The sequence below is a fragment of the Monomorium pharaonis genome, chromosome 1, assembly GCF_013373865.1.
Source record: "Monomorium pharaonis isolate MP-MQ-018 chromosome 1, ASM1337386v2, whole genome shotgun sequence".
Lineage (NCBI taxonomy): Eukaryota > Metazoa > Arthropoda > Insecta > Hymenoptera > Formicidae > Monomorium > Monomorium pharaonis.
This window is the reverse complement of record NC_050467.1, coordinates 9555463-9582206: the sequence shown is the minus strand read 5'-3', so window position 1 is coordinate 9582206 and position 26744 is coordinate 9555463. Positions and strand designations below refer to the sequence as shown.

The 26744-nt window shown below is 33.9% G+C and overlaps 1 protein-coding gene across 5 annotated transcripts in view; it reads right to left on the bottom strand.

Annotated features, from left to right (window-relative positions):
• Window positions 1-26744, bottom strand: part of LOC105836778 (alpha-mannosidase 2) — a 129113-nt gene that overhangs the window by 61720 nt on the left and 40649 nt on the right. For all 5 annotated transcript variants that reach the window (XM_036293554.1, XM_012681054.3, XM_036293546.1 and 2 more), the window contains one exon: window positions 4420-4725. In XM_036293554.1, the coding sequence (XP_036149447.1) occupies window positions 4420-4725 (306 nt within the window). The remainder of the gene's footprint in view (window positions 1-4419; window positions 4726-26744) is intronic.

Genomic DNA, 26744 nt, shown 5'->3' with positions numbered 1-26744 from the left:
TTCCCTAATATACTGCAAAAAATTGAAAACGCATCCAATAAACCAGTGCTCGGAATTAGTTGCACATTTCGCCTCGATTCCTGAGGCACCGTGTGCTATGCCCCCACTACCGCTGTAGACTCGACGGCCGAGCCGCCGAACGCGCGTGTGGCCTTGTGTCTCAGGAGCGTTCTACGATAGATATGCCTGGTCCATTCGCGTGATTAAAAAATTTTCTTGCCCTGTGAATAATTTTTTTATTTTTACAGACAATTAAAGTTATTAATATTATTTTTACGTTTATAAACATATTTGTATATACATATAATGAGCATAATATAACACAATGTAATAATTGCAATTTTGTCAATAGCTTTCCACATCACCCAGGAGAAAAAATATTATTAATAACTTTAATTGTCTGTAAAAATAAAAAAATTATTCACAGCGCAAGAGAATTTTTTAATCGAGCCTACAGCGGTAGTAGGGGCATAGCAGGCGGTGCCTCAGGAATCGAGGCGAAATGTGCAACTAATTCCGAGCACTGCAATAAACGGTTGCTGAGTTATAACTATTTTAATTTTCATTGATTTTACATGGTATCCTTTTCTATCTTGGAAAAAGACGATCTTGACGGATGAACAGCTAAAAAAATATAGAAGAAATAGTACGTGTTTTGAATTTTTTTGTACATCTAGTTATCTAGTATATGAATAAATAAAAATATCTCAAGTTTCAATTGTCTTCACTACACCGTTTTAAAGAAATAAAATATAACTTGAGATAATTGTGCATTTTAACTGTCAAAAGTTTAAATTCATAAGTGAAAAAAATCGTAAATACGTGAAAAATACCTTTATAAGAGTAAAAATAAAACTCCAACTATCGTTCAAGTTTCTTACATCTAAATTTACTATGCGTTAGGCGTAGAAGTATTTCAAATTTCATGCACTTTTGTCTAAGATTGTATGTTCGATACACCCTTAAAAAAATGAAATTTTTATTTTAAATTTTTATTTCGTCAATCATCTATCGAGGCTCCATGAAGCCTCTACTAATGATCCACAAAACATCCGCCAGTCATCCACCGAGGTTTCGTGAAGCCCCTATTAATAACACAGGCACACAAAAAAAAGTGGTTGGTCCGGCGGACTAGACTAGTCAATCCTTATGTATTTCGACCCGCTGAATCCGAATTCAAGATCAAAATTGCAAAGTTAGCTCGCATTTTCTAATCTCAAAAAAAATTTTTTTTTAAATGTTGGTCCGGCGAACCAGAGTAGTCTATTCTTATGTATTTTGACCCGCTGAATCCGAATCCAAGATCAGAATTTCCGAATTGGCTCATTTTTTCCTAACCTAAAAAAAAATTTTTTTTTTAATGTTGGTCCGGCGGACCAGAATAGTCTATCTTTATATATTTTGACCCGCTGAATCCAAATTCAATGTCAGAATTGCTGCATTGGCTCATTTCTTCCTAATCTACAAAAAAATTTTTTTTTTTAATCTTGGTCCGGCCAATTGAGCAATTCTGACCTTAAATTTGGATTCAGCGGGTCAAAATACATAAAAATAGACTATTCTGGTCCGCCGGACTAACATAAAAAAAATTTTTTTTTTTTAGGTTAGGAAAAAATGAGCCAATTCGGAAATTCTGATCTTGGATTCGGATTCAACGGGTCAAAATACATAAAGATTGACTACTCTGGTTCGCCGGACCAACATTTAAAAAAAAATTTTTTTTGAGGTTAGAAAATGCGAGCTAACTTTGCAATTTTGACCTTGGATTCGGATTCAGCGGATCGAAATACATAAGGGTTGACTAGTCTAGTCCGCCGGACCAACCACTTTTTTTTTGTGTTGCTGTGTAATCTACACAACGTCTAATAGACCTCTTTGACGACGTCTAATGGAGGTCTAATAGACGTACGCAATGCGGAACTGTGGATTTCTAATGTCTCTATGTTGGACATTTAATGGACGTCCACTGGAAGTTCAAACTTCCATGGCAGACGTCTAATGGATGTCTATTGGAGGTTTCATTTCTATGCGGGTCTTAAGAAAAAAACTATTAATACCATAATTACAAAAGAATATGTTGCATAAATATTATTTTACTTGAACTTTGTATTTATATTATATAAATTGTATATTTTATAGCCACAAAAAATTGGCAAATTAAAAACACAAGTTGGCAAAAGTAATGTAAGAAAAGAAGCTCTAGAGGAAATAAATTCTACCAAAAACGTAATAATAATTTGCATACAATGATATATGTCGCAGAGGCAAGTACTATACCACCTCGCATATGGCTAGATTGAAACTGTGTATAACACAATTACACAAGAATGCGTGTTGTATAAATATTATTTTATATGAATTTTGTATTTACATTATATAAATTGTATATATTTTATAGCACAAAAAATTGACAAATTACAAACTAAAATTGACAAAAGTAATATAGGAAAAGAAGCTCTGGAAATTACAAAGCATGCAATATCAAGGAGTTATATACTACTAAAAAAAAATAGGGAACAGTTTTTGTATACCGAAAATTTAGGCTATTTTCAAACTGCTGCAACTCAGCAAAAAATCATCGTAGAAACAAAATCCAAAAAATGTTTTAAAGTTTGAAACTTCTTTTTTCAAACGCTTTTTTAGCAATTTTAGTTTTTTTTCACCAACGTAGTCCAATGATGAAACAATGATGAAAATGAAAATTTTTAATGCGAATTTGCTGCGCTGCATTTCGCGTAAAAAAAATCATAGAGCATTTTTGTTACTTGCATCTTAGAGCAGGATCTTTTCCCTTTTTGAGTGGTTGTTCATTGCTGTACGATTTTTTTACCGAGTTATTGAGATTAAAAAAAAAAGGTCATTTTGACTTTCATCGCTTGTTAATCGTGAACAAATCAACGTACAGCGCTCAGCAAAAAAGCGTTGGAAAGCTGAAAGTTTGCACTTTTTAATGCTGTTATCAATTTCTTCACAGACTTACTTTTTCTAACAACAAATCGCGTTCAACGATTACGTAAAAAATCGCATATTTTACGGTTTTCATTTAACGTTTATTTTACGTTTATTCAAGGTACTGTTGTGAAGAAAGATCCAATTACATCCCTAAAGCAAAGTTTTATAGTACGATTACTCCTCAGTAATAAACACTAACGTTCATAAAATAAAACATTTGTATTCCACGTGTTTATCATTCTTGAAATTGTTGAAATTGCTTAAAATGTTTTTTCAACAATTTTTCTATACCCTTTTGACCAAGTTAGAAAGTCAACCTTACATTTCTTTTTAAATGACGCTTACCGCCGGCATTAGCGTTATCCAATGTGCACCACTTGGAAGATGCCGGTCGGATTGTGCACATTGCACGCACGCACGCACGCACGCACGCACACATGCACACACATACGGGGAGATGCAAACAGGAACGCGTGGGCGGGGGAGGAGCAGAGCCCCTCTCCCTGCACCCCTTCCCCGTGATTTTTCCTAACTCTAACCCACCAATTTTACGTCGCTATTTGGTTAATGCGAAAACATTGGAAACGAACAGCGCAAACCCATGTGGTACTGTACAAGCATGGACGTCGTTTACTTTACGTAAAGCACTGATATCATGTATCGTATTCATGAAATTATTTTCGTAAAATTAATGACGTCTACGCTTGTACAGTACAGTTTTCGACTTTCCACGCTGTTCGATTCCAATATTTTCGCACCAAATAGCGACGTAAAATTAGTGGGTTAGAGTTAGGAAAAATTATGGAAAGGGGATGCAGGGAGGAGGGCGGAGCCCCTCCCCCGCCCACGCGTTTCTTTTTGCACCCTCCCCCCTGTGTGTGTGTGTGTGTGTGTGTGTGTGTGTGTTTGTGTGTGTGTTCTATTCTATATAAATATTTTTAAACTACTTTTGTTAATAACTTTTTAACAAACAATGACCGCCAATTAATATATTATAAGAAAAAGTTACTCAGGGTCATGTCCTTGACAACATATATCAAAGTCAAGGTCATCGGCGCGGTGCCCCTTAATCTAAATAATTATCAGTGTTTCTTACTTAAGTACTTTTCGAGTTATATAACTTGAAAATAACAATTATAGCTTTTATGGAATTTGATTACTCGGATCCTAGTGCACAGTAAGAATTAATATTGTACACAATATCGTTTTGACGCATAATCTATTGGTAACAGTAGTTTTTTATTTCAGCCTGGGCAATGTAAGATGGTCCCTTGTGAGCTAAATATGAGAAAATGTAGCAATCCAGATTTTTAAGTGTATGTTGATAAAAAAAAAACTCAAAACATGAAAGCAATAGCGTCTACTGTCCACATACAATAGTAGACACATTTCTTAATCGAAACTAGAAATAGTACTCAAAATATAGTATTTTAACATTACTTTTTTCTACATAATTATTGTGCTTACTTTGTAGACGCTTGATGTAGCGCGTGAACTATGTATGTAGTAATACCAAATCCTGAAACAGTGACTAAAAATGATAACTCATATCTAGCCGTAGATAATGCGGCTGGACCAATCCAAATGGGAGACACTTGACACTTGATAGCCTGTCCTCTTCGATCAGTAACTCTGATGAACGGCGTCGATACAATTAAAGTTTGTACTTTTGTCCTTTGTCTTGGGAGGGGATTATAGAAAATAATTTTTCTTGATGACTTATCGTCTCCGAGATTAAGAACATGCTTCTCACCCACACTCGTGTGATGCGACCTTCGAGAAAAATATTTATATTCATAAATCACCCAGATAGCCAAACTTGCCAAAGCAAATATTCAAATGCTTGCCAGAAAGTTTATAAACAAAATGACACGTAATTAGACACAATTTTTGTTACATAAAATGTTGACAAATTGTCAACAAAAGTATAATAAAATGTGTTTTACAAACTTGGCTAGCAAATGGTTGCCAAATTGTCATTAAAAAGCGAGTGAGGTCTGCATCACTCAGTTTGATTGATTTCAAATTGCTATTAAAGAGCAATTATATGTCAATTAAATTGCACAGATCTGCTTGTTTTTTGACGACAATTTGCTATCAAGTTATGCAAACTTTGCCAGTAAAACATAAGCTGATCGCGGACACAAATGCTATAATATTTGGTTCTAAGCTACTTTGTTACCAATTTGACGACAATTTAACGATAAATTATTTACTAGGTGATTGCATTATATAAATAAACATAATTAAATATTATATACAAAATTTTTTTAAATATTGATTGCATAGTTTAATAAAAGTAAACTTCTTGAAACATTATATATACAACGAGATTAGTCATTTCCTATACTTTTTTAAACATTATATACGAATTTAGTTTCTAAATTGGATTGTAAATTGACTTCGGATTCTAAATTTCTGAATATATTCTTACTTTCCATCAGTTATAGTTTTGAGAAATTTGCTATTAAAAATATAAAAAAGCTATAACTACAATTTCTTAAGTAATGATCAACCTAACAGATTTTATTATTAAAAATTAAAATAACAATGTTTCGGCCAGACACTTTCTGGTCTTTGTAAAGTGTATCTAGAAAGTCACAAAAGATAAGTAACAATAATAATTCATATACCTTAGAACAATACAGTTGCTTGATAAGAATAATATTATGCATACGTACTAATTTAATAACATTAAATGATTAGCCACAGTAAAATATAAAACACAAGTATGGCTTGGAAATCCGTGTTAGGAAGCACTTCTGCACTCCATAACACTCCATAAGAACTCAGTAGAAACAGATAGATCGAGAAATTATATAAAAGTCAAGTTCAAAAACATACTAGATACATCCCACATAGCACGGAATATTACGGTAATATCACAGAAATATTGTTCTCCCATTACAATATTACAGTGAAATATAGTATAAATATTACAGAAATATTACAGAAATATTACTACAATATTAAAATGTCCGCCGAAATGGATCACAGTAATATAATGGTGATATATCACGAATGTATTACTGTAATATTTACGTAGTATTTTTGTAATATTGCGAAATTTAGGTCCGTATTCTGAGCTCACATTTATTGCTAAATGTACTTTTAAATCAGCCTAATGTAAGATGACATCTTATTAACTGATTGGCACATTTAAACGTACATTTAGAGATAAATGTGAGTTCAGAATACGGACTTTAGTGTTCTGGATACTCATTCGACATTTATATAAAAAAAAGACCTCAAAGACGAGAAATTTACACTAAAAACACCATTTTCAAATAAAAACATCTAGATAAAAAATATTTTTACTAGATAGTTTTAACACATTTATAAAATATTTTGATAACTGTTTCATTGAGTAAATAAACAGCAAAAAAATGAATATTATAGTATAGTATTAGAATCTAGTCATATTCGTTTACAACTATTAATTCGTTAATTGTCAAGAAAAAATTTAGTTTTTACAGTATTTTACAAGTGTTGAAACTATTAAACTGTTTTTTCATCCAGATATCTTTTATTTAAAAATAGCATGGATAAATTTACAGTGTAATTTTTTCGCTTCTGAAGTCACATTTCCAAACTATGTTTAATTTTGTATTTATAGTTAATTTATAATATAACGTGTAAACGTACTGATTAATAACATTTTAACATTAGGTTGAGTTTAAAAATAGCTAGAGTAAGCTTTAAACTAAACCGTAAGAAATTAATTGTTGTGAGTGCGCAACACTCACACAAACTTTACTTGTAATAACGAGAAGGGTGTCGAGTGACACCTCGCGCGACGACACCGTCCGGCCTTGCTACCGGGCATCGCACCGGCCTTCACACCGGACATCACACCGAGCTACATATCCGGTTACTCATTTTGCCACCCGAAATCTCCTAATTTCCGGTGGAATGCGTCTAGCTAGCAATTGCTGGCTAAGCTAGTGCACGGGCCAAAGGCCCGTGACCGCGAGTGACATCCCTTGGTAACAAGCCGAAAGGCTGAGTATATAAAGACCGCGGAAAGAGAACGAGTGGGCTCATAATCAATAATAATAGTGACGAGTATATGTCGCTCGTCGAAACTACAAACTAGACGTAGTAACACATCATTCGGGTTCGCTAACGAAAACTGTACAGGAAGAACAAATATATATCTCTTGTTATTAACTCTCGGCGTTATCTCTTGGAAACCTGATCCCGAGGAGTCATCGGCAGCGGTCCCGCACTGTATCCCGAGACTAGGAATACAACATAATCAATCATAATCAATTATTTTTGTCATTTTTGTTTGCGATTTATTAATTTCTTACGGCTTAAGCATACTAACACTTATTATAAACCCTCACTTAATTTAATATGCGTGATATCAATTTTAACGTATTGCTACTTAAAATGTAATATCGTTACAATATAACCTAATATTTTCATGTTATTTATAAACCTGTAATATGTCAATAATATTTCTGTAATATTTTACTGCAATATGTAATATTGTTGACATATTGCAATTTTTCTGCGATATTGCTGGAATATTCCGTGCTATGTGGGCAGTTAAAGTATTTTATCAGAAGCAACTAAGCAATTCTTATTATTCTATCATATATTGTATTAAGATTATCTGTTTTTTTTTTGTACATTAATGTTATTGTTCGATTTCTTTTATAAAAAACATTTCAGCGATCTCTCTTTTATTTGTGTTTTTCTTAAGGGATCGTTTCCTGTAATTGATGCAAATACAGCAAAACGAGTGCTATGAAGAAGCAGAAGGCTTGTTATATAGCACTGAAATAACAGATTAGCTTTTATCAACGGTAAGTAAAAAAAACTTTTTATAATTTTCTATTACTTTTAATTTTAAATGCGTATTTCTCAAAACAGTATAACTGGTATGCAGGATTGCCCAAAAATTAATTGATCAATTAGTCTAATCTTTTGCATAAATTTACTTTGGGTGTTTACGATAATGGCTATCCGAGTAATTTTCTCTAGGACCGAAATATATGATAAGCACAGCCATCTACTACCATCATGATTCGTGACAACTCAATGCTGTCTGGTATAGCCAAATCAACATCACGAGCAAGTTGCGAGTTGCGAGTTCCGTGAGTTTGTAGCAGGTAATCTAAAAAGTACGATATAAATATTATAAATAATTTGATTGATTATTACAATTAAAAATACTGTTTTTAATGTATAAGATTATTAACTTTATTAAAATAGTAATTATATGTAACACAATCATGTATTTTTAAAGTATTGTCTAAAGTAATATTAAAGAGATTATTTTATTTACAAATATTTTTTCTGTCTATCAAGTTTCTATCATAACGGTATTATTTCAAAACCTAATATAATATTTTAATTAAACATTGATTCTCAATAAATGTTATTATTTATTATTAATAACTAACATATATATTAGAAGAGTCATCTTTTATTAAACAGATGGTATTAACACTTTGAAACAAATGAGATAAATGATGTAAAATTACTAAATAAATCATTATTAATAATATTTTTTAGATTACAAGTAAAATAAAAATTTAAGTATAAATATTTTTCTTTCTTGTAACAACTGTACGTTAATGATAAGTTGCATGGTGTTATCATTATTTTATTTAAAAAAATCATATATCTTTATGTATAAATATTATGCATAAATATTTTACTAATGTGAGACTAATAATAATGTTTACAATAAATTTTTTTAATTTGTATTGCAAATGCATAGTAAATTAAGATATACTGTATTTATAAACACATGTTTATAAATACGTTTAAATAAAATAACATTTATAACATTAATAACATTTATTAATTAAAAATCAATGTCTAATTAAAATTTTATATTAGGTTTTGAAATAATATCGTTATAATAGAAACTTGATAGACAAATAAATAAATAAAATATTTGTAAATAAAATAATCTCTTTAATATTACTTTAGACAATACTTAAAAAATACATGATTGTGTTACATAATTACTATTTTAATGAAGTTAATAATCTTACCATACATTAAAAACAGAGTATTTTTAATTGTAATAATCAATCAAATTATTTATAATATTTATATCATACTTTTTAGGTTACTTGCTACAAACTCACGGAACTCGCAACTTGCTCGTGATGTTGATTTGGCTATACCAGACAGCATTGAGTTGTCACGAATTATGATGGTAGTAGATGGCTCTGCTTATATATTTCGGTCCTAAAGAAAATTACTCGGATAGCCATTATCGTAAACACCCTTTATAATATTCTCTTCTAAATAAACGTAAAATTTTACAAAAAAATTAACTTTATCTTTTAAGCAAATAAGGCAAAAATTTTTACTAAAAATTGAAAAAAAAAATTTATAGTGCCGCCATTTTGTTAACCCTTCGAGGTCACACTGGGTTATCACCCATTGCTTAAATTCAACACATTATATATTTCCGATTTAAGAAAAAATGATACTAGTAACGCCATTTAATGGTAATTCAAGGTTTCATCTATGCTCTTGTGTTGATTCGGTAACTGAAAGTCGCGTTGGTTTGTTTTTGGCAGTCGTCCGAAGACAAGGTACGGTGGTAGCCACCCCATGTGTGACCTCCGTGTAAGTTTTTTATGTTTTTTAATAGTTCGAATTTTTGTGTTTTTTGTGCTCTAAAAAGTGTAAAAGTATGATATAATACAGATTCTTATGCCTAGAATTTTTTAAAGATCTTTGTTAATTTATTCTTCGAAAATATGCAACATAATGACCTATAATTTACGGCAGCGACCGATGCAAGATATTTTACAAAATGATGGAACTAATGATTTCGACGATGTTAATTCGGATGTCGAGGAAAATTATGTGTCCAAAGAATCATATTGAACCAATTTAGAATAATCTGTGGACAAGATGGCCAGTGATCTTAAAAATGTAACGTTACATCAACGCATTCTAACATCACGTGCACGCAGTAGACCGCAATCTATTTTGCGAGGAAAAAATGGTTTTGCGTAGCATACAAAAAAACCGAAGTTCAAGTAAATACTATTCTTACATGATTCTTCTATGAAAATACCTGTTTTTCAGTATATTAAAATACTCTATGTTTAGTATGCAAAATAAATACTCTTTTTGAAAAAATGGTCAAAAACATATCTTTTTCCTTGAAGTACAAGACTTTAACAATAAAAGTCTAAATTTTTTGCTAAAAATATTAAAAATTAAAAGAATTATGATTTATTTTGTAAACTCTTTTTTTCGAATGTTGGAAAATTCAAGAATTTTTTTAGGTACTAACGTTTTTAGATTTTTGCTTAAATAATATCAGAATACATTTTCCAAACATTCAAGTTTATCCATGAATGTTTTTGTTACCACATCTTTGATAATTTCATAAATACAGCACTTTAAAAATGACGATGGATAGCAACCACCAAGTGTAATCTCGACGTTAGAAAAAAAAAGTATAACCTCGAAGGGTTAATATTTACTTTTTTAGATTTATCTAGAAACTATGATCATGTCGAAAAAAAATTTGTTTCAGACTACTTTAAGGGACGCTAAATTGCACACCGTTTTGAACCAATAAAAAAGAATTTTATAATTTGCGTGCGTGCGTGCGTGTGTGTGGTGAGAGAGAGAGAGAGAGAGAGAGAGAGAGAGAGAGAGAGAGAGAGAGAGAGAGAGAGAGAGAGAGAGAGAGAGAGAGAGATTATTTTGGAACAAAAAATGTTTTTTATACATTATAAATGTCGAATAATAATACTATATAATTTCAAAACATTTGGTGTAATATTTTTATTTTAAAAAATTCCTAAAAATTTCATTTTTTCTGGCCTTTTACAGGGAACAACCCCCTTAATTTAATATGTTAGGTTTTGACTAGACAAATTCATGATTAAGAAATAATTGATAACCAATGACAATCAAGTGACATGTTGACGAGGTTTTTATATTTTGTCCTATACCAAATCACAATCACAACAGTTTATTTTATAAACAAGTTCGGTCATGCTAGAATGATTTAATTAATTTATTCTTCCCTTTTTTATTATTCTGTCTAGTTTTTTAGGGATAGTGTAGCGCACATCGACAAACTTATTCAGCATGCGACTTATATCTTTAATTACATAATTAACATAAGGCAAGAAAACCCCGCTTTTTTATTCAAAATAAGTTTTTTATTCAAAACATTGTTATTTATTATGTTTGCAATTTCCCGTTTCTTTAATACTTTAAGTCGTATTTTTATATGTTTGTTGATCATTTCAAAATTTAACTTTTAGACATTATGTTTCGAGATCTACAATATCATCCAAAATAAAGGACACTCTATCAAACTGTTGAAGATTTGCTCATAAAATTTACCATTAAAAGAAAAATTAGCAGAACCAAGATTATGTTGATCGCATATAACGGTAAGACTTCCATATCCGACCCCCCGCCAATTTTGATGAAATTTTATAGACATGTAATATTTACTAAATGTAGTCGAATGCCACAAAAGCAAATGTAAGCAAATGTAAGAAACAACCAGTTTTCAAATATTTAACTTTTAATATAAACATTATTTTTTCCATTTATTTCATATACATATAGTAAATGGGAATTTCAAAAAATACTTCAGATAAAAGTTATAGATCATATCAAAATACATATTTTATGTCCTATTAATTTTTACCATAAAAACAATAGTTTTTGAGAAAAACGATGTCAAATGTTTAAAACTTCATATAACTCATCTAACACACGAGTTTTATTAGTTAATTTTTATTTTAATGCTTACTCAAACTATCCCAAAAAACTAAAATATTGAAGAAGGTAATAAAAACAGTGAGTAAACCTCGCTACGCGTTGAAAGTCGCAACCCTTCTTTTTCTTCTTCTTTTCGCTATGGATTTCTGTCCCTAAAGAGATATCAGGATTTCAATATTTCGGTTGGACAAGCTTTGTTCCGTCGCGTCAGATGGCAGCAGCTATCGATCTCTATCATCGAAGATCACGCAGCGCCACGTAGCGTGTTCGCTAGCGCATGCGGCGAACTACTTCACCTCTGTACTTGTGCTCTGTGGCAGCGGTACATGGTATTCTCGTGCACAGTTTGCATAGCCATTGTGCTCAGATTATTCGTGGGACCTTCTTTAATCACCAGCGCCACGTGCCAATGGCTTATAGACATTACTATCACGGATCAATAAAAGATTAATACAACCGACCCGTGCGAGTGATCAAAGACGTTATCTTAATTCGCATAAATTCATTACAGTGCTCATTTGCAGACTCACGTGTGTAGCGTTTTATCGAACAGTATCTGTGATAAAATATAGTACGACTCGGACATCACGCTGAGTCCACGTGACACATCTATTTGCATTAATTATTTCCACCTGTCCTATGGCCACCTGTCTCCTCATCCTGCTTCCATCCGTAAGGTTAACCAGCGAACTCATTCGTGAATTAATCACGAACATTTCTTGATCCTTCGAACCGGATCGTGAAACGTGCAGCAAGGCTTAGTGTACTTTGTCGTGATCGCATCGCACTCGTGACTCAAGATCACTCGACTACTTAATGTTTACCATCTGCTGCCACCTCATCGTTGCCGCTACGTGATCACTCATCGGCGAATTCATCATGTCGGAATCTTAAAAGGCAAGCAATGCCAAACGCCCTGTGACTCCGCAGCTAAAAGTGCTTCCAGAGAAGAAGGCATCCTCACACATATCCTGTTCGGTTCTCCACCGAACTCACCTTAAAGGTGCAAATGCAATGAAGTCGCATTGCTTCTATCAAGAGTCGTGAAGACGATCCCGACATATAAAGAGACCTCACTCAAGGAGCTCAATCAACTCTTAGTGCATCTAGAAGAGACTCACAAGGCGTTTAATAAACAATATGCATATTTCGAAGTATCATGGGCCTCGGCAGTAATTAATTGTGATTATTTTGCGAAAAATGCTCATGGCAAGGAGGCACTGCTCTATCTCACAGCCCGACGTAACATCGGTTGGCTTCGCCACGCATTATCAACCACGACAATTCAACAAAAAGCTGCATTGACATCCAGTAAGTCGAGTCCACTCACGCTTATCGGACGCTTATTACTCTTCCAAAGTTCTCAGGAGAATACTCATCACGGCCGGCTTTCAGAGATCTTTTTGGGAGCATAATTATTGAAAATAAGCGGCTACCAATGTAAAGAAACTTCATTATCTTCGTGCGTCTCTGGAGAAAGCACTGTCTCAGCTGATCTCTGCCAATGGCCGGCGACTCGTTCGCTTCATCTTGGGAAATGCTCTCGGACAGATATAAGAATTCACGTCTCGCTCATCCACTCATATTTAGAGAAAATCTTTACCAACTCGAGGCAAATTCAAAGGAAAACTGCATCTCTCAATAAGCTCCTCACTATTGTAAATAAGTTGTTCAAGGCATTGCAGTTTTTGGAAATATCCAATGACATGTAGGACTCTCATAGTTTACCACACAGTTAAACAGCTCGACCAGGTCACGCGGAAGGGCAGTGGGAGACCGTATTTAGCGCCAGGCGGAAGTATCCGCGTTTTAAGCAGCCCAAGACTTTCCTAACCTCTCATGCGCGTGCTTTTAAAAGTATCGAATCATCTGCTCCGCACAACATCAACTCATCCATGGTATCCCCAAAGGTTACGTCTCATCAGGTATTTCAAAAGAAAGCAGCGCCAGACACGACATCTACTACGTATCCGTGCGTTTGTTGCAAGGGCCAGCATTTTGTGGTCATGTACACCAGATTTAGAGACCTCTCACCAGCAAACTGGCATAAGCTCGCATTTGATGAGTGCCTATGCCTTAACTGCTTGGGGCATCACAACGACCGTTCGTGCAAGAATCCAATAGGCTGCAAGAAATACACGCAGCGACATCACACCATGCTGCATGAGGCTCACATAACAACAATGTCCGCTCAACCAAGCACCAGCTCATCGTCTCATCCTTCCAAGTAAAGACCCGGTGCAATCGTCGAACCAACGTCAATAAGCCCATCATCGCTCACATTATTATTTGCCACATCACGGCGTACTAAAGCCTGATAGCGCAACAACAAGGGCGCATCGTATTTAATGGTTCCAGCCTGTCAATCGGAATACTCCATTAATGATCTCATGGACACCAGAGCAAAGTTACATCTAAATATCTCAGATATTTTATTGTAAATTCGTCAACATTGGTATATCTTTTCCATCGACATCACAAAAACGTACAGGCAGATCAAGATTCACGAAAATGACTAAAATCTAAAACGGATCCTCTGAATTGATGACCATTTCAATAAAATGCCATATCATCTGAAAACGATAATCCATGGAAGCGCTGTTCTTAGCGATGCAAACCCTGCTTCAATTGGCAGGAAACGAAGAGCATAGATCACTTTCTGCCATCCATTCTCTACGGCAAATATACCGATGACATCTTTGGCAGCGCAAACACCGTACAACCATTAAAAGAAGTCACATGTCGATTAAGAGACCTTTGTATGGCGGACGGCCTCCCCTTTGCAAAAGTGGCACGCAACTCATCTTGACGTCATCAATGCAATCATCGATACTCAAGACCAAGACTCACCGATTACACATTCGACGATTGCGCAATCAAGATGCTCAGATTACAATGGCTCCCTCACGAAAATGTGTTCTCATCCTCTGAAAAAAATTTATTCAACATCGGGAGCCTCACAAAACGCCTCGTTTTATCTAAAGTGGCTTCGATCCACGTGGCTTAGTTTCACCAATAATGATCAAGGCTAAAACCCTCGTGCAGAAGCTTTGGCTACACAAGCTCCAATGGGATGATCTACTGTCATCTCAGCTCTCAGCCCGTCATCAAAGAATTCACGATTCCGGTTGGAATCTCAGTGGTTTCACACATGGAGCGTCTCAATAGTAGAACTTCATGATTTCTCTAATGCTTCTCAACTGGCAATGACTGCAGTCGTATATCTTTCCGTTTACATCTCAAGTGATGTCACGATTTCACTTGGATGCTCTAAGACAAGGGTAGCACCCCTCAAGCGGCTCTCGAAGACTCGAGCTAACCGCTGCTGCTCTCTCAACTCGTATAAAATGTCCAAACCACTCTGAAAGTGGACGTAACAGCAACTCACCTGTGGACGGACTCTCTCGTAACTTCGTCAGGATCAGGGTGATTCAAATACAAGAACTCACTCCAAACGCTCACTGGAGTTACATCTCTGGGACATCAAATCTAGCAGATTGCACATCACGAGGCCTCACAACTGCTCAAAACCACTCACTATGGTAGACGGGATCACCATGGATACTCAAATCATAATAATGGCTACACTCGCGGACAAGTTAAATGCATCAGAAGTTCGCCCAGGTGTCTCACTAATTGCAGCTGTACCAAAACCTGATTATCATTGGGACATTATTTAAAGGTATTCATATCTCAATAAATTATTGAGAATTGCAACTCTTTATTTCAGACTTATCTCACGATTGAAGAAGACCCATGATTTAACACCAATCATACAAGTATCAACAGTGGCTTTAAAGAAAGCAAAACTCTTTGGATTAAGGCAACTCAAGCGGCATATGTCTCGTGTAAACGCAAGGCTCTTCAATCGAACTCAGCATTACCGAAGACACGCATTCAACCTTTGACTGCATATATCGACGCTCAAGGGATCATCCGAGTCGGTGGACGACTCGCTCACTCATTTCTCTCACCTGATAGCAAACACCCCGCGATTTTGCCTCGCTATTCCCATCTAACGTCGCTGGTCATCGCTCACTCTCATCAACGGACCTTACATAGAAGTACTCAACTCACGCTAGCGCATATCCAACAGAACTATTAGATTCTCGGCGGAAGAACTCCTGTAAAATCTTACATCTTGCGGTGTGTCGCGTGTGCCCGGAGAGAGATCCGTGCTCATCAATTGATGTCAACTCTCACAGGTCACATCGTCACGCCTATTCACTCACACCGGAGTCGACTATGCCAGGTCACTCATCATCAAACTTGGAATAAAAAGGTGAAAAGAACCACAAGAGCTAGATCTGCATCTCTGTGTGCTTCTCTACATCCACTGTGCATCTTGAGGCGGTCGGTACTACTCATCAAAAGGATTTATTGCTGCCTATAGACGATTTTCATCTAGACGCGGCATTGCCCACATTCTTCATTTAGATGTCGGCACTACCTTCATCGGAGCGGATGCAGCCCTCAAACGGCTGTTCGTCCAGAGCTCTCAAAAACATCAACGGGTCAGTAAGGTGCTCGCTCAAGACAACACACAATGAGAATTCATTCAACAACGAATGCAACAATTTTGGTCATCTCATTACTTCCAACGCCAACAATCAATCTCAAGAATGGATTTGCCAGAGTGGTGACGCTGAAGACCGCTACTACTACTCTCATAAGACCAGTGATCAAGCTTGCCGTTTTATCACCAGAGTAAAAATCATTAAAGACGTTTAGCTAAAATTACTTCTTTCATTAATATGTTCATTGTTCAAAAATCAATATCAACCGAATCAGTTCCGTCGCGTCAGATGGCAGCAACTATCGATCTCTATCATCGGAGATTGCGCAGCGCCACGCAGCGTACTCGCTAGCGCATGCGGCAGCACTACATCACTTCAGTACTTGTACAGTTCGGTACTTCAGTTCGGTACACGGTTCTCGTGAAACAGTTTGCATAGTCGTTGTGCTCAGATTATTCGTGAGATCTTCCTGTAGTTAATTCAGTGCATCTCCGTGTGACTCAACACAATGAATCATCCTCAATCAACGAGAGAACGTATTGTCAAATCTGGTAACTCATCACAGATTGGTAAAAGATTAATATATTCGACTCGCGTGAGTGATTAAAGACGTTATTTTAATTTACACAAGCTCATTACAGTACTCATTTGCAGACTCGCGTGTATAGCATTTTATCGAACAGTATCTGTGTTAAAATATAGTATGACTCGGACATCACGCTGAGGCCACGCATATCTATTTGCATTAATTTATTTCCACCTGTTCCACGGCGTCCTCTCACTCTGCTTCCATCCGTAGATTTAACCAGCGAACTTATTCGTGAGTTAATCGTGAACAGTTCATTTATTTCAAAATAAATTGATGTTACTTGTACAATGACATTTAACTGCCTCATACCTCAATAAGTGTGACATAATTAATTTTTTCCCATATTTTTCAATACATTTGTATTGTAAATGACGTTAAACAATTATTTTAACAATAAACAATAATATAAAATTTAAGTATAGCAAAAAATAATCACTCAATTTTTTCCTTACCGGAAGCCTAATTTAGGCGTTGGAGTAATGTCATCTTTTTTATAGATCCATTGACTGACAAGGATAAAAATTTTCTAGCATTAAAATTAAAAAAGTCGTCCAAAAAAGGCTGGTCCTCTAAAAGTTAATAAAAGAGGCCTGATAAAAAGTGCCGGTTTTGACCCATCAACCCGCGCTTAAAATTCATATAGATTATTGTTGCTAATGCCTTGCAGAATGTAAAAATATTTTTTTAAAGCCTAAAAACCGATGGTTTGGTGAGATGCAAAAATCAAGTACGATGTTACGCTATTTTTCGAATATCTTACGCGGTATACTCAAAGTAAGTGATTTAATTGTCTTTACGGAGTTATTACTCGATTAATTATTCCAAGCATAGTATAAATATCCACTACCGTCATTCAAAATGGCTGATCAAATATAGCAATATGTTTGGAAAAGTCATCACTGTCGCGTGGAAACTGTTGCTCGAAAATTCTCATATTTCTGATAATACATTCGGCATCATCAATTCAAAGTTTGAAATGTGAAACTGACATGGCGATAAAATTGTGTCGAAATAATTATCAATATTATATAGACTTATAGAATGAGTTCCAACTGTCTCTCAGAGTAATTTATCTTATCGTTAGCACCGTCGTCTCTTATGAATCGGATGCTTTCGCCTTCCACAAATAGGGGTGCTTTACAAGCGTGAATGTCCTTCGCCTTTCTCGAATCAGGATGCTTTATTAGCGTGAGTTCCCTTTGCCTCTAAAAAAATATGATCAAAATGTATATAACTAATGTCGATAACATGCTCAAGAAAAATGAGAAGTTTTAAAGAAAAAAATCTAGCAAAAAACAAATGAAAAGCTTAACCCTTTAACGCTAAAATGCACATGATTTTTTTTGTAAACTTTGACAGCGTAGACTCTGTATAAAACGGACAAACTTTTTATGCAAGAGTACTTTCCTAAGAGGTTTCAAATGTGTTTTTCAAATGCCGCCGAGAAAAATTGAAAAAGAAGTCAAAAACATTGAGTTTTTGGGTTTTTTTAAAGTCACGATTTTTTGGTGTAAAATTTCTTTTACGTGGATTTTTTTTCGTAACGGGTTTGCATTAGGATCGGAACATAAAACGTGCATTTTTTAGTTATACTTGAAGATTCTCACCATGTAAAAGTGGATGATTATTGAGAATCTTCTTTTATGTTTTGTTTTTTATTTTTTCAAACTTTATTTTTAAATAATTTTTTAGATTTTTGGCTATTTTTTTGTAGTTGAATCTAATGATTATTTCCAAAACATTTCTTACAAAAATGTGCAATGTTTGCAGAATCCTTCTGTTCTCACTTTACATGTTTTTGTTGAACAATATTTCTGTAAGCTAATTGACTCGGTTTCGTGTCCTTTCATATTCTTAAAATAAAATGAGAACAATGAAATTATCTAAACATTGCAATTCATATTTTTGTAAGACATGTTTTCAAAATATTCATTAAATTCAATCACAAAGAAAAAATTGTTTTAATGTAAAAAAATAAAATCATGAAGAAATAAAAAACAAATAAAATATAAAAAACAAAAAATAAAAAACAAAACAAATAAAGATTCTCAATAATCGTCTACCTCCACGCAGAAAAAAGCGGTAACACTGACATGAAGTTATTGACAAAGGACAATTTAGAAGTCGGTAATGTCATCAGTTTTTACTTACAATTATTTCCTGAATTGGATGTACGTACACACACACACACGCACGCACGCACACACACACACACACACACACACACAGTGTACATCAACTTAGAGCGTGGACTGCGCATCCTTATATTATTCATATGCGAAACTAGGTTCAGAAAAAAAGAGCGAGAGCAATGGCCGCCAATTAGCTCTGTCTTCGTTTTTTTCCTGATTAGAAAACGACAGAATTAATCAACAATTCGTGCTGTTCTTCTTCCACAGTTGGACTCACTTTCAATTCGCATTGTCGATGGTACATAGTTTGTTTGTGTGCTTTTGCAGTCCCCAAACACATTAATACAAGAAAATATAGAAAAAACTACAAATTATATTAGTTTTTTTCGGTGTTTCCGCCAATCTTTGCTGCCATGTTGGAAGCGTCATATTGGATTTCACTTTTTAAGGTACAAATTAATATGGTCAAACATTTCTAAGTAATTAATGAGCATTAGCAAATCGAATTACGATTATTTGAATAGAAAGAATTGTAAAAAATGAGGATTTCCTAAAGGGCATAGCGGGTGAAATCTGCCCCTGCACTAATCGAGCTCAAATTGATATCATTAGTTGGCATTCTTGAGATGTAAAACTTCTCCAAATATTAGCTACAAAATTGCATTTTTTGGGGAGTTATGGAGAGGGAAAGAAAAATAGAGAAAGTGATTTTTTTCGAAAATGGTTGGACTGATTTTGATAAAAAAAATATATGTCGTAAACATCGTTTAGAAAAGTTTAAGAAAATTTTAAGTAATTTTTGTGGTAAAAAAAACCCGATAAAAAATTTTTTGAATTTTTTATGAATTTTTTGGAGGGTGATAGTTCTAAGATACCACTTTTATATTTTTATAAAAACATCTCTAGATTTTCTTCTTTAACACATATTTTTTTCAAATCAATTGGAGTGGTGGAACATGGTTAAAAATAATAATTCACACCGCGCCGCCGTGCTGCGCCGCGCCGGCTGGGCGACCGGGCCGCGGCGCACGGCGATTGTTGTCATGTTGAACTTACATACTAGTTGTAGTGTTGCAATGTTTTGTTTCCAAGAAAAATTATGATATAATAATATAAAATATGATAACACATATAATATTTCCAGGACGTCTGCCATTAGCCTATAAAACTTATCGTTTCGGCAGTTTATCACGAGAAGATTGCAGTACGTTTTTAAATTCCATATGTTCGGGGTGCTTTTTTAATGTGAGTCCCCTCGCCTCTCACATTATTTATCATCGGTGTGCTTTTTTAATGTGAGTCCCTTCGCGTCTCACATTATCTTTTTGGCGAATGGACTCACATTAAAAAAGCACCCCGATGATAAATAATGTGAGAGGCGAGGGGACTCACTTTAAAAAAGCACCCCGATGATAAATAATGTAAGAGGCAAGGGGACTCACTTTAAAAAAGCACCCCGATAATAGATAATGTGAGAGGCAAGGGAACTCACATTAAAAAAGCACCGCGATGATAAATAATGTGAGAGGCAAGGAGACTCACATTAAAAAAGCATCCCGAACATATGGAATTTAAAAACGTACTGCAAACTCCTCGTGATAAACTGCCGAAACGATAAGTTTTATAGGCTAATTGCAGACGTCCTGAAAATATTATATGTGTTATTATATTTTATATTATTATATCATAATTTTTCTTGGCAACTAAACATTGCAACACTGCAACTAGTATGTAAATTCAACATGACAACAATCGCCGTGCGCCGCGGCCCGGTCGCTCAGCCGGCGCGGCGCGGCGCGGCACGGCGGCGCGGTGTGAATTATTATTTTTAACCATGTTCCACCACTCCGATTGATTTGAAAAAAATATGTGTTAAAGAAGAAAATCTAGAGATGTTTTTGTGAAAATATAAAAGTGGTATCTCAGAACTATCACCCCCCAAAAAATTCATAAAAAATTCAAAAAAAATTTTTATAGGGTTTTTTTACCACAAAAATTACTTAAAATTTTCTTAAACTTGTCTAAACGATGTTTACAACATATATTTTTTTTTATTAAAATCGATCCAACCATTTTCGAAAAAAATCACTTTTTCTATTTTTCTTTCCCCCTCCATAACTCCCCCCAAAAATGCAATTTTGTAGCTAATATTTGGAAAAGTTTTACATCTCAAGGGTGCCAACTAATGATATCAATTTGAGCTCGATTAGTGCGGGGGCAGATTTCACCTGCTTATTCCGCTATGCCCTTTCTGATAGCAATTCTAGATCCGTCATGTTAAGAAAAAATTTTGCGCTGCATATTCTTCAAGTACAACTAAAAAGTGCACGCTTTATGTAGTTCCGATCTTAATCCAAACCCGTTACAATAAAGAAAATACAATTAAAAAAAATTTTGCAAAGAAATTGACCTTAAAGAAACGTAAAAAATTCGATGTTTTTAACTTATTTTTCAATTTTCCTCGGCGGTATTTGAAAGACTACACTTGAAACCCCCCAAAAAAGATCCATTGGATAAAAAGTTTGTCCGTTTTATACAGAGTCTATGCCGTCAAAGTTTACAAAAAAATCTTGTGCATTTGAGCATTAAAGAGTTAATATAACAGATCAAACTTTGATCTGTTGTATTAACTCTTTAATGCTCAAATGCACAAGATTTTTTTGATCATTAAAGTATTGCTTCCTGGGCCTACGCAAAGCTATCAGGAAAAAGCATAAACTCACTAACTCTACTAGCAGCAGTTTACATGTGACTGACTTTTATAAACATAACACCGCCATATTAGATCAGCTATTTTAAATGACAGTCGTGGATTTTATATCACGTTTGGAATAATTGATCAAGTAATTACTCTGTAAAAACAATTAAATTATCTATTTTGAGGATATCGATAAGATATTCAAAAGTTTACAGCGTAACATCGTATTTTATTTTTAAATTTCACCAAATTCCCATCGGTTTTTTAGGCTTCAAAAAAATATTTTTGCATTCTGTAAGGCACTAGCAACGATAATCTATATGAATTTTAAGCGCTGGTGATTGATGGATAAAAATCGGTACTTCTTATCGGGCCACTTTGTTTATTTACATAACATTTTCAGTATTCCAATAAAACTTTACATAAATTATTTAAATACTTAAAATTATTATACTAAATGCTACACTTGAATACTTAAAATACTTGTATTAAAAATTTAAATTTTTGTCATTATTTCTCAATTACATTTTTATTACAGCAAAGGACCCGCACAGAACATATGAAAAATGGGTCTCGATAAATTTGGCTGAAACTTCGTAGATTTGTAGTTTATGTGATTCTGATGAAAAGTTCTCATGGCCCCAACTCGATTAATAGAGCCGTCTAAGCTTCGGAGATTCTCAAAGATGTAAAATAAGTGATTGCCGCCGCCATTGTGTAGGGAACCATATGTGAATTATTCCTTCCCTTATATCTTCTGTACTCTTTTTTTACTTTTTATTCTCTCTCGCTTCTCTCTCTCCCCTTCCCTCTTCTTTCCCCCTGCCCCTTTACCCTTATTTTCTCTTTTCTTATTAGTTTCCTTTATTTTATATTTTGCTTTATTTTACGTGATTTGCATCTTTTTCTACGAGCAACAAACGAAAATTCACTGTTATGTCAAAGCCAATTCTTCCGAATTACAAGAATCGGAATATGTCACTTTTACCGTCGGCATTAGCGTTACCTAAATTAAGCAAAATGTAAAATAACAAAAAACTAATAAGAAAAGAAAAAATAAGGGGTAAAGGAACAGGGGGAAAGAAGAAGGAAGGGGAGAGAGAGAAGCGAGAGAGGATAGAAAGTAAAAAAGAGTACAGAAGATATAAGGAAAGGACTAATTCACATATGGTTGCCTACACAGTGGCGGCGGCAATCACCTATTTTACACCTTTAACGTTCTCCGAAGCTTAAACGGCTCTATTGATCGAGTTGGGACCATGAGAACTTTTCATCAGGATCACATAAACTACAAATCTACAAAGTTTCAGCCAAATTCACCGAGACCCATTTTCCATATGTTCTGTGCGGGGTCCTTTCTATATCTTATTGAAATCATTTTTTGTTGGAACTATGTCCCAATCGGTATAATACGGACGGTAATCAACACTGCCACACTGCTGGGTAGCACTATCGTCTTTCTCCTAGAGTCACTTCCAATTATTTTATGTCTGTGTCGTTCGGACCATTACCATCCCCCGTATTCGTGCATCCGCCTTTGTAACAATGTGCTATTAATAAAGTGCTCTTTTTTATCGCATATTAACCAATCTCTTGCCCCAGTGAATTAGAATTTTAGAATTTATTTACTTCAAGCATATATAATGCCAAGAACGGACTTGGTTTACAATCGAGGACTTATCCGAGCATCCATTCCTACCTTACAAATTTTCTATCACACACGTACCTCCATCCATCCGTTTAACTATCCATCTATCCTAACCAATACATCGCATAGCTTTATTTATATCATTAACATATCAAATCTTATTACTTCGCTATAATCCTATATTTTCTCTATCAAACCAAGTCCCTCTTGCCCCAGGGTATTCTCCTCTTAACATTTGTTATATAGATAAAAAAATGTATTATTACTTTCAAATGCAACATAGAATACACCCAGTAAGCAAGAAATATTGATCAACGTTTTAAAATGTTAATTTTAAGTAAATTTTCTAAACATTGTGTTGTACCCCTCGTTGGGAGTACGTTTGGGATCGCTGTCAGAGATCTCGCGAGAGTATTTGGTCACTCACACCGTTATTCGTCTTGAATACTTTATTATATTATTCGTTTACAGTGTGCGAATAATAGATTGCGACCCCGCAAGGCAGAGTGTCGCGTCTATGAGTCCGCTGTCCACGACCTCGCAAAGCAGAGTGTCGTGGTTGTGTATATTACAATGTTTTATGTCGGCGTTACACGACCCCGCAAAACAGAATGTCATGTGTTATCTTGGTTTGTCTACTTCGAATTGACCCGTCCCTCACTTTCTTTTGACGGTTTATATATCCGATAATTCGTAGTTGGATCGAAAGAAGGGGAAGATTACGTGAGGGCGTAAATCGGTCAGTATCTGTCCAATCGGTCCAAATTCTTGCTTAGACAGCAAGTGCTGTCTAAGAAGCATTGCGCTAATCGTCGAACGGATTGCGCGGAATCTCGCGCAATGCGCTCGATGCTGACTGCTGCAGCTGACCAACTTACGTCATCGTGCTACTGACACCTTTCTTATCGTTATGAGTGTGTCACTCATAACAATTGTAATTTAATGTTTCATAAATATTTTAAAAATATTACTTAATAATATTGTTGTCCTAATATTATTAAAATATTTTAAAAACATTTATCAAATGTTTTTTAAATGTTATTAAACGTTACACCGTACAATTAATATTTCATAAATTTTACTTAATAATAGCGCTGTCTTAATATTATTAAAATATTTTAAACACATTTAACAATATTTTAAATATTATTAAATGTTATGATATAACGTTTGAGAAATATTTTTAAAATATTACTTAATAATATTACTGTCCTAATATTAAAAAAAATTTTTTTAACATGAGTTACATATGATCATCATTTTATTATTTTAAAAATATGTTCAAAATATGTTTAAAACATGTTTAAAAAATTCAAATTAAAACTGTTTGCATTAATGGAATGGAAGATAATATTATATCCCTTGTATGTATTATGACACTCATAATATCACCATTCTTGTGATTTCTAGTGATTATAGAATTATTTAGTGTACTTATAGAAACTCTTACGGTCTGCATCAGATCTTGGTGATCTTGGTGGATATAATTTTTCTATTAATTTAATATTCTTAGCTTAATATGAACTGCGCGCCGACAATTTCATCAGTCTCGAAACACAATTACTATAAGCTAAATACCGATATTCAAAAGCATCTTAAAATTCCCCCTTACCCAAAAAACTATAAATAAATTTATTGCAAAAAATAACCTTAGCTAGGGCTTGAATCTGGATCTCCTATCATTCCGTGAGAATATCCTAGCTAATTCGACTACCGAGGTGTATGGTATTATTCATCACAATAACCAGTAAATCTTTAAAGAAAATCTTTTCAGGCGACGTACATATACAATAATAGTAAATTAATTCTCCGACAGATAAATGTTTTAAACATATCAATGCAATGAAGTAAATATAAAAGCATTTGTTTAACAGCCTGGCATTATAAAATAGCATAAATAAAATTAACATACAACAGCCGATATTTGTTACAAGGCATTTTTACCTTTAAAACATTTTGAAACTTTTTCAAGATATATTTTAACGTTGAATTACTTAAGATACTTCTTTATTCTTTTAAAGCATATTATTATATAAATATATATACACTTAAGAGACTGCTGTCTGTTTTACCGACAAAAAGACAGTAATTTTTGTTTCACAATATCTTTTTATTTCTTTTATAGATTTAGAAATACTTCTCTAGAATAAAAGAATACGCATTGTTACCAGTCTGTGGAGTGGAGTTTCTATCAAAAACGGAAAAAATTGTTAATTTGCTGTCACATCATAACAATGCTTAATATAAAAGATCTACAATTTGTACTTACGAAATTCGTATTCACAGACTAGTAGATGACGAGAACAAACAGTGTCGAGTTTCAAAAATTATATTTTAGTGCCTAATTAAGACGAAATTACAAAACGAAAATTTAGGTTACATACGCGTACAAAGTCGATAATAAGTAGAACAATAAAAAATAATATTTTTCGTTCTCGATATAAAGTTCAATTCACAGATGGATATTAATATGTGTACTTTAATTCTGGAAAAGAATTTCCAAATCTATAAAAGAAATATATACAAAATCTTCCCAGGTAGCAAGCTCACGTCATTTTGACGTCCCAAAATGGTCATTTACTGACTATTCTTGACGTCACGAAATGACGCCCTTATGACGTTAAAATGACGGTCGAATGTCACAAATTCCTGACGTCATGAAATGTACCGTATTTTGACGTCATAGAATGACGTGAACAATATGTTGTCAAAAAGATCTCTAAAAGATATCCTGTTTTTGAAAATGATAACATAAAGAGACTTCTAAAAGATAACATATAATGTCAGAATGTTAACCAATGCGTCGTTTTTTGAGAACAGAAAGATATTATGAAATTAATATCTAAAAGATTTCTTAAATCGGATATCTTTAAAATGCAACTAGAGATTAAAAAATAAAATAAAAATTTCATTTTTTTTTTATTATTCTTATCAACAGTACGTACTAAATTTGGGACAAATTTTTATTAATTAATTAAATTTAAATTATATTATTTTATTTTATTCTTACTTGCCGCTGGTAGATTTTGAACCCGGGACCTTAGAATTACAAACCTTGTACTCTATCTGCTACGCCAGTTTCAATCATCGATTTTGTTATTGTCTACATATACCTATATGTTATAAACTGTCGCAATTATATTATTTTTTATAAAAGCAATTAAATTTTGCAAAACATATTAAAAATAAATAGCATTAACTTATTTACTTATTAATTTCATTGTTAAATTTAACTTTTTCCATAACCTTTATAATTTGATGGAAATTGCGATCTGTTTAGCACTAAGACTTTGAAGCGTTCAAATGGTTAATTTGACCATTTTGAAATTATTTCCAAAATATCTAAATGTTTTCTTAAAAAAGTTCTCTTAAAGTTGAATATAATATGCTTATATAATATGCTTATGCCTTACGCCTTAAATCTCATTGTATAGACACCGCTTTAGAGCGTGTCTAAAATATGTCTTAATGA